This window comes from Mastomys coucha, unplaced genomic scaffold (genome assembly GCF_008632895.1).
Source record: "Mastomys coucha isolate ucsf_1 unplaced genomic scaffold, UCSF_Mcou_1 pScaffold11, whole genome shotgun sequence".
Taxonomy (NCBI): domain Eukaryota; kingdom Metazoa; phylum Chordata; class Mammalia; order Rodentia; family Muridae; genus Mastomys; species Mastomys coucha.
The window spans coordinates 12250962-12260950 of record NW_022196893.1 but is presented as its reverse complement, the minus strand read 5'-3'; the positions used below and the strand labels follow the sequence as shown (position 1 = coordinate 12260950).

The following is a 9989-nucleotide window of genomic DNA, read 5'->3' as shown; positions in this document are numbered from 1 at the left end:
TTAAAAAAAAAAAAAGAAGAAGAAAAAAAAGAAAACTTTTTCAAGACAGGGTTTCTTTGTGTATCTATGGCTGACCTGGAATTTGCTCTGTAGACCAGGTTGGCCTTGAACTTGGGAATCCATACACTTCTGCCCCCACAAAGCTGGGATTAGGCATATATTACCATACCTGGTTCAAAAATTCTTAAATTTGCCGGGCAGTGGTGGTGCAGGCCTTTAATCCCAGCACTTGGGTTCAGAGGCAGGTGGATTTCTGAGTTTGAGGCCTGCCTGGTCTACAGAGTGAGTTCTAGGACAGCCACGGCTACACAGAGAAACCCTGTCTCGAAAAAGCAAAAAAAAAAAAAAAAAAAAAAAAAAAAGAAATCTTAAATTTAGATAAAAGCCAGGATGTGGCATCCACCTTTAATCCTAGGACCTGGAGGAAGACGGAGGCAGATCTCTGCAAGTTCCAGGCCAGGTAAAGCTACAAAGTGAATGTCTAAAGAAATAAAAAAACTTGTTCTATTTATTAGTGGGAACTCAAGGGCGCCCCTCTTCTACAGTGGGGCCTCCAGAGACTCTGGTTGTCAGGCTCCACACTAAGCGCCTTTGCCCAATGAAGCGCCTCAGCAGGTTCACACCTTTACCTTCATACAGAGCCATGTTACCTATAGTGTCAAAGTAGGGAGGGCAAAGCACTTGGTGTATTTCCTCTATCTCCATCAATGTTTAACATCATCCATTGGCTTATGTGGGTTGTGAAGTGGCCAAAGGGTTTGATGGAGAAGAATGGGCAGGAAAGCAGCCACAAGACCACGAGGGAAGCACTGGGCACTAGGAAGGGCCATGGAATACTCCTCATTTAGCTTTCTTTTTTTCTTTTTTTTTCTTTTTTTGGTTTTTTTGAGACAGGGTTTCTCTCTGTAGCCCCGGCTGTCCCGGTACTCACTCTGTAGACCAGGCTGGCCTCGAACTCGGAAATCCGCCTGCCTCTGCCTCCCAAGTGCTAGGATTAAAGGCGTGCGCCACCACCGCCCGGCTCTTTTTTTCTTTCAAATAGTTATTTTTATTTTACAATGCACTGGTATTTTGCCTGCATGTATGTCTGTGTGAGTGTGTCAGATCTTGGGAGTTACAGATGATTGTGAGCTGCCATGTGGTGCTGGGAATTGAACCCAGGTCTTCTGGAAGAGCAGTCAGTGCTCTTAACTGCTGAGCCATCTCTCCAGCCCATTTAGCTTTTCTTCCATCATTTTTTTCAAAAATTTAAGAAACTTACTCACTTTACTCATTTAGCTCTCTTAACATATCTGTTATGTTGTGGGGGCCACTCTAGGTACCTCTTTTTTTTTTTTTTTGAGACAGGGTTTCTCTGTGTAGCCCTGGCTGTCCTGGAACTCACTCTGTAGACCAGGCTGTCCTCGAACTCAGAAATCCGCCTGCCTCTGCCTCCCGGGTGCTGGGATTAAAGGCATGCGCCACCACTGCCCGGCCAGTTCTCTTCTTTTACCAAGCTCAGGACCTAAGGCTTCGCAGCAAGGCCCTTTATCCACTGAGCCATCTCACTGGGCCTTTAAATAGTCTTAAAGTGTTAAATCATTTAATCCTGTTTATACTTTCACTATTAGCCATCTTTTACCTGAGGGAACCCAGGATTAGAGATATTAATTGTTCTTACTAGCAAGTGGCGACAAATGGCTTACCCCAGAACCTGTGACTCCTTGTGTCAAGATGGAAGCTGTGCATCCTGGTTCTGACTAGTCAGGGCAATTTCAGCTCATGTAACTAAGACTATAATTACTCTATAGGTGGATTTTTTTTGTTTGTTTGTTTTTCTATCTCTTTTCTTTTTTTTAAGATTTATTTTATTTATTTTATGTATATGAGTACACTGTAGCTGTACAGATGGCCATGAGCCATGATGTGTGTGGCTGCTGGGAATTGAACTCAGGACCTCTGCCGGCCCTGCTCTCTCCAGCCCTGCCCTGCTTCACTGTAGCCGTCTTCAGACGCACCAGAAGAGGGCGTCCAATCTCATTAAGGGTGGTTGTGAGCCACCATGTGGTTGCTGGGATCCAAACTCAGGACCTTCGGAAAGAGCAGTCAGTGCTCTTAGCCACTGAGCCATCTCGCCAGCCCTATAGATGGATTTTTAACTTGCTAGAAATAATATATTTGTTGCCTCACCTCCATAGCTGTCATACCCTATAATGCTATACATTCAGTTCAACAATGCTAAATATTTCTGGCAGGACCAACCCCCTCCCAACCACGAACCAACCCTGTACCAAATCTAACTTAAAACACACAGAGAACTAGACAGTGGTGGTGCATGCCTTTAATCCCAGCACTTGGGAAGCAGAAGTAGGCAGATTTCTGAGTTTGAGGCCAGCCTGGTCTACAGAGTGAGTTCCAGGACAGCAGGGCTACACAGAGAAACCCCGTCTTGAAAAAACAAAAACAAAAACAAAACAAAACAAAACAAAAAATACCCACACAGAGAACTGAGAACTTAATATTCAACTTATTTACCAAACCTCTTCCCATAGACATTGCCTTAGATGGTCTGTTGAGAAGGTGCTGGCACTCTCAACACTGTTTCAGGCCTTGAAGACAACCCCCTAAGGGTGGCTGAATACTGCAAACATTGCTTAGAAAAGGCCCACTTAGTAATTAAGACAAACTAGTCTTTCTTTTAATGACTCCTGTTTATCCAGTTAAAGGTAACAACTGTGAGGATCTGAATCGGCTTTTACTGTCTGTGCACCTTTGGGAGAAAGATAGCTACTCGTTTCCCCTTAATAATTCTCAACATGGGCAAAGCACCAAAGCATGAGCACACAGCCACTTCTAGGTAAAGACAGCTCCTTACGTTACAGACTCCCCATGCAACCGTGCATTCTTCCGAAGTAGCTGACGCCTGGTTGGCCTGACATTCGATACCTGTGGGAACAAGGGTGAAACATCACTCACCTGGGGGCAGCAGCTTTCAAGTTGGCCAGCCACACCCTCAAGGGGTTAACTGGTCATTAGCTGTTTCAAGTGGAAAAGATGAAGACTGCTGTGTAGTGGGCCAAATCTGTAACCCCAGCATTTAGGAGGCAGAGGCAGGAGAATCTCTGTGAGTCTCAGGCTAGCTAGGGCTCCCCCTAATAGTTTTCAATTTTCAAGATGTGCAGAGCAGGAAAATTGGCAATGAACTTACAAAGTGTTTGTGAAAACGGCAACCAGATTAAGTCCCTTCTGAAAAGCAAGTTTTGGAAAGACTTCCAGGTCAGTCTGGACTGTACAGTGAGACCTTGTCTCAAACAAAACCAAGACAATGCCCACCCCAAACTCAAGTACCCAAATCAAGATCTGTTTTCCAGCACTTTAGAGCTGGGGGCAGAGGGAGCCACCTCAGCAGCAGGACTGCTTTGTCTGTGTTGCTACCTATCCAGGGATGACTGCCTCCACCTCCTAGGCACTGAGACTCCAAGTGTAAACCATTATACTCAGATCTGCCACAAGTTTTTTTTTTTGTTTTTTTAAGAATTATTTATTTATTTAATGTATATGAGTACACTGTTGCTCTGAGGGTATCAGATCCCATTACAGACGGTTGCTGGGAATTGAACTCAGGACCTCTGGAAAAGCAGCCAGTGCTTTTAACTGCTGAGCCATCTTCTCCACCCCAAGTATTTGTTATAGAAGTTCAACGTTTTACGTCGCGTGACATTTTGAACATATTATGAGGGAAGCAGAGGCAGGAGAATCATGACTTTGTAGTCAGTCTGGACAACATAGAGTTCTAGGCCGGCCTAGCTATAAGACCATCTCAAACCAAACCAAACCAAACAAACCAAGCTGGGCAGTGGTGGCGAATGCCATTAACCTTTAATCCCAGCACTTGGGAGGCAGAGGCAGGCAGATTTCTGAGTTCGAGGCCAGCCTGGTCTACAGAGTGAGTTCCAGGACAGCCAGGGCTACACAGAGAAACCCTGTCTCGAAAAACCAACCAACCAACCAATCAAACAAACAAACAAACAAAAAAAAACAAAAAAAACCCCAACCAACCAACCAAACAGCCCCCCCAAAAAACTAACTAAATAAACAAACAAAAAACCCACCACCACATTCTCAAACAAATCGTATGATATTATGACACAAAGTATCTAGTGGGAAAACACACCACAGCTATGCTGCCTCCCACACGAGACAGGAAGTGTTAAGGAGGGGGTAAGGGGGACCCTGAGCAGTGTAGCATCTTCCACTACTTTGGGATGAAAGCTCCAAGGAAGGAGGATGTTCTCTGGGTACAACTTATGAAAACACAAGGGACAGAGACTGGCACACATACATTAGAGACTCCACCCTATTTATATTAAACATGGCAGCTCCTGATCTGTTCTCACTGTAGCACAATGAAAAGGTCAAAGTTCAAGAAACTCTGAGGTACCATGGACTACCAGCAAATGCCACAGTGCTTCTTCACACAGGACCAAATTCATGCTTCCCGAGCTCAGCGATCAGACTGTTCCATTGGTTGGCTTTGTTATTCATCCAGCTCAATTTTATTATGTACCAGACAACATGTCAGGGTAGTAAATAATGTAGAAATAACTGAAAACCACGATCAAATGACAGAAAGGGGATATTACAGTTAAGTCCTGGGAGCATCTGAGAGACCTGCTGATAGCCCATGGGTGCACATATAAATGTGGAGTGGGTGTGCATATACACGTTTATGACAGGCATGCACAAAAACACACATCCATGGACACTACGCTGTTTGAACCTGAAACTGTAAAACTTGAGTATATATAGGGCTGGCCTCAAATTTACTTGATAATGTATTCACTTATTTATTTAATATAAATAAATATTTTTTTCCCTACACTGGAGTGTGTCTGGTGCCTTGGAAGTCAGAAGAGGACACTGAATCCCTTGGGACTGAAGTGACAGATGCATAGTAAGCCTGAACGTGGTGCTGGAAACTGAACCTGGGTCCTCTGGAAGGGCAGCCAATGCTCTTAACTCCTGAACCATCTCTCCAATCTGTGATTGTAATCTTGCCCAACAAAAACTAGCCTAGATAAAAGTATTGTAGTCCAAACCTTAGCCCAGCTGGGCCTGTAATTTGCCACAATACTCCTTCCACTACTTCCCAAAGGCTGGGATTACAGCCTTGTACCACTGTATCTACCTTCAAAGGTCATTTTCTTTCACTATTTTGCCTTTACAGCTGTCTAAGATGGAAAAACTCTATCTATACCTCATTCTAAATGGGATCTTGACTGGTTTATAATAAGTAATTCATTCTGAAAGTGAGGTATGCCTCCAAGATATTGTTTTAAGAAACAGTTTAACTCAGGAGGCAGAGGCCAGTTCAAGGCCAGCCTGGTCTACATAGTGAGTTCCAGTAGAGCTAGGGCTACACAGAACAACCCCGTCTCCAAAAACAACCACAAAACAATCTACTTCAAACACACGAATGGATGAGATACACTAGTGTCTGCTCTGTATTCACTAGTAAAGAAGACAATTGGGCACACCAGGATGACCACCATTTCTGTAACCTTCTAAACTTCTCCCAAGTTACTTACAAAGATCCATAATGTGGTTCCTGCAGATGGCACAGTTATCAACCACAATATCCCAGGCCCAGAGGGCTACTGCATTCCACTGCAAGGAGAAGAGGGGAAACAATGCATTTTCCTTGTAATGTAACAGGCTCATTAGGATTTCAGCTTTCAGCTTCAGTTACCAACTCCCTGGCCACAGGGCCTACCAAAAAAAGAATGTTCTTGGATTATGCTATTTGTACTACATCAGAGGATAGCAACAGCAGACCATGTGTACACTTCCTCATTCCTTGAAAGATGGGAGTATATGAACATGGGTACCTTTAATTTTTTTTTGTCTATAATGTAAAATAATCTAGCTAGCCAAACCGACGTGAAAACCTTGAACCACTGTCCAGCTTTCCCAAGTCTGCATAAGCATTTGCTCTCTACGCAGTTCTAGACTCAGAGGCAGGGACGAGAACAGACTGAACTGAGATAAGAAATGGATCACTAAGTGGATAATCACGGGATAAGCTGGATAGCAAGGTACCTACCCAGTGCCAGTACACAGAACGAGGTCACCACTTAAACCTTACAGGAGCTCTGCAAGCAAAGTAGAATCCACTACATTTTCTTTTCCTCTTACCAGGCAAACAGAGGTTCTCAACGTTCATATGTCCAAACTATTACTTTGTTAGTTCTCCTAAGTGGATCTAAGACTTCTTACGTTAGACAGGGCACGCCTTTCAAGAACTACTTTGGTTTGACTTTTCAAATTCAAGCATAAGAGTTTAGTAAATCCTACATTACTTCTATTATTCTTCAACATGGCTGCGGGCTGTAACTGAGCAGCAGTGGCTACAATGAGATGACAAAAAAAGGGGGTGGGGGTGAGGGGGTGTTCTCATGGACACGTTCCAAAAATAATACATAAAAAGAAAACACTTTTCCCACTTCAATATCTTCATTTTGAGCAGATTTAAGTAATCTTAGGTAGGAACTGACACTTTTCTCTTGAAGTGCTAGCAAACTATGAAGGGGAATCGCTTACAAAAGGATGTTTCTGAGTTTTGTTTTTCTGTTCCCAGGTCATTAGCAATTAGTACTCCACCTTCTTAAATGGCCCAAGTTCTGGGCTTGCTTTTAAAACAAAGCCCACCAGGCTTTTTAATTACCATTTTGTGTTAGAAGTGTACACGGACATTAGAGAACCACTGGAGAAGCTAGGTGACAACTAGTAGACGTCTCGGAAGTACCAAGCTTTACACACTTGACTGTGGGTTTAGGGGCCATCGGAGGCCGCCATACAACCGAGGGCCCAAACCAGGTCTCTGGGAGTCAAGAGATTCTAGGATCCAGGAAGGGGCGGAGCAAGAACACCGGCAGAGCTCCTCTGCGGTGTCATTGCTCGTTCCCGGGTTTCTCCGCACTGCCCCATCCTCCACCCGCCGCAATTTCTTCACCAGTCTCCATCCCACCCACCCCACCCTGTCCTTCCCCCACCTCTCAGTCCCTTCAATGACAGCTCAAGCGCTTGGCTCCCACATCGAAGTCAACCTCGCGTATCTCAGTAAGCAGCTCTGCGATTGGCCCCGCAGCAGCGAAACTAATATGGCCTCAGACAATGGGCCACCATCATGCCGATCAACCCCAGGCCCGCCCCCCGGCTTCCTTTCGTGGTACCCGGTCCCAGGAACGCCCTGATGTGAAACCCTTTTCCCCGCGCCTAGCTCCTCCTCGGGCCTGCCAGCCATATCCGCGCCTCGCTAGCTTCCTTGAGGAAGGCGCTGGCGAGCCCAACCTTTTTAACTTCAAAGCGCTTCTTGCCGGCGCCGCTGTTTGTGCCGCTGGGGGTATCCACATCCATCGCTGCCGCCATTTTGGAAACACACTGTCCGTCCTGCGACCACTGCGCCTGCGCATCGGCTCACTTTCCGCCGCCTTCCCCGCACGCCAGGCTCCTCCTCCCGCAACCCTCCCCTTATTGGCGTGAGAGGGCAGAAGGGGCGGAGGCTGCGGCCCCGCCCCTTAAAGGCGCAGGCGGAGATTCCCCTTCGCACTCAGCTGGGGAGGAGGCTGGATTGATTGAGGCGGGGTCGGGCGGGGCCGGGCGGGGCCGAGAGCAGGGAGCCAACCGGTGAGAATGTCCGTGAGGTCTCAATGCTCCTCGCATTCTGGGAAGCCCTGTGGCCTGACTCCTTCATTTAGGGCGGCGGCTGCTTCCTTCTTCTGCCCAGGACTTATACCTAGTCCAGACCCACAGCGCTGCCCCCGAGTCCTCGGTGCAAGGGGCATGGGCTGGTCTGTGGAAACCCGAAACTCCAAACCGGCCTTCTGCTGACCGTGGCTGGCTTCGGAACCAGTTGGTGTGGCAGTCTCCCTGGAGGCCTGTGGCCGAGGCTTCCTTTCCAAGGCCTGGGCACCATCTGCCCAGTTTGGGAAATTATTTGATAGGGAGAGAAGAGGCCTGAATGTCCTGTCCAGGAACAAACAGAGCAGGCATTCTGCAGCTCTGCCTGCCTTCTCACCAGAAAGGTGATGAGGAACGCGTAGGAGCCTGGGAGATGCCATACTAACTCCCATAACCAGCCAGCCAGCCCTAAATGTTCCTCCTTTCACCTCATTTCCTATCTGAGTTTTGCTACGGTTAAATTAGTACATTTGTAGTGGCTGAACTTGAATTTGGGTGACGCATTATGATTTTCTTACCAGTCATTACCATTACCATTGAGCATGTACTTTTTTTTTTTTTTTTTTTTTTTTTTGGAGACAGGGTTTCTCTGTGTAGCCCTGGCTGACCTGGCCTCGAACTCAGAAATCCGCCTGCTTCTGCCTCCCAAGTGCTGGGATTAAAGGCGTGCGCCACCATCACCCAGCTGAAATACTTTTTTTTTTTGCTCCCTCCAGGCCCACTTGCTCCTGCGTAATTCATTGTAGCTGTCTTCAGACGCACCAGTAGAGGGCGTCCGATCTCATTGTGAGCCACCATGTGGTTGCTGGGATCCGAACTCAGGACCTTCGGAAGAGCAGTCAGAGCTCTTATCTGCTGAGCCATCTCGCCAGCCCCTGAAATACTTCTTAAAAGAGATACTGGCGAGTAATTCTGTGTGTTGTTGATGCCGTTGCCGAGCAGGGCAATACATCCTGAAACGACACCACAGTCTTAACTTGCACAGGACTTGTGAGAGCCCTGCAGTATGTGTGTGTTTGCCCAAGTTCTACCTCCCAGACTAAAACTCATTGATTTTATGTGTCAACAGACCCCCGAAGGGATGCTAGAAACCCATAGCTAATTAAGATACTGGGGACATATTTATCCATTCTTCAACTATCCTGAGTATGTTACTTGGTCTTTTAGTTCTTGGTTTACTACTATGATTATTATTGTTATTGAGACAGGGCTTCACTCTGTAGCCCAGGCTGGTCTTGAAATCTGAGCAATTCTGTTCCCTCTACCTCCCATGTGCTAGGGATAGAGGGAGGTGAGCCACCACCGTACTGAGCTACACTGGGTCCTGTTTTAAACAGGAATGCCACAGTGAAGTCAACTCTCAGTAAGGAAATAAAACACAGATCAACAATTCTATCAGGGTGCCTCAGGTAGCCATACACATTATTGAAAACAAGGCGATGAGACTGAGGGGAGGAGGCAGGAAAACAAGGTGATGAGACTGAGGGAGGAGGCAGCAATAGCCTGATTAATACACATACACTTGAGTACAGGCATTGGGCAATTGCATTATTGTGTGAACATTTTATAAAGTACCTACGCAAACCTAGATGAGGCAGCGTGTTGCATCCCTAGGCTATATGATTAGCTTACTTCTCCTGCTTTCCAAACCTGCACACATTGCAACTGTGCTGAATATCATAAGCCAGCTCAACTCGATAGTATTTGTAGATCTAAACACAGCAAATATATATTAAAAATATGCTATAAAAATTCTGGCGATATAACTCTGTTGTAGGGCACACAAGGCCTCTGCATCATATCTCCAGCACTGCAACAAATAGGTGCAAAACATGGAACCAGGCGGGGCTGGACAGGTGGCTCAGTCAGTGGTCAAGAGCTCTCGCTGCTTTTGCAGAAGACTAGGTTTGGCTCCCAGCACCCCTGCGATGGCTTACAACTATCTGTCATGCCATTTCAGGGAATCCAATGCCCTCCTCTGGCCTCTGTGGGCACGAAGGTGGCACATACAGCTGGCCACATGGCACACACACATACATGCATGCCAAACTTCATACACATATGGTAAAAACAGGATCTTAAAAAGAGAAAAACAGCTTTACCTCTTCCTCTGCCAGGGATGGTGCTTAGAGGCACTCAGAATGGTCCAGTGTTGACAAAAAAGGTAGGCTTTCCTACAATACAGCCTTTAACCAGGCTCGAGCTGGGCAGTGGTGGCACACGCCTTTGATCCCAGCACTTGGGAGGCAGAGGCAGGCGGATTTCTGAGT

The 9989-nt window shown here is 46.4% G+C and overlaps 1 protein-coding gene across 1 annotated transcript in view; it reads right to left on the bottom strand.

The window, feature by feature from the left end:
* Rbx1 (ring-box 1) overlaps positions 1 to 7519 on the bottom strand; it is a 10996-nt gene extending 3477 nt beyond the window's left edge. Inside the window, exons 1-3 of the mRNA XM_031350101.1 lie at positions 7330 to 7519; positions 5568 to 5646; positions 2855 to 2925 (exon numbers count right to left, since the gene is read on the bottom strand). Coding sequence (XP_031205961.1) covers positions 2855 to 2925; positions 5568 to 5646; positions 7330 to 7407 — 228 coding nt within the window. The 5' untranslated portion in view covers positions 7408 to 7519. The remainder of the gene's footprint in view (positions 1 to 2854; positions 2926 to 5567; positions 5647 to 7329) is intronic.
* Positions 7520 to 9989: the final 2470 nt, after the last annotated feature.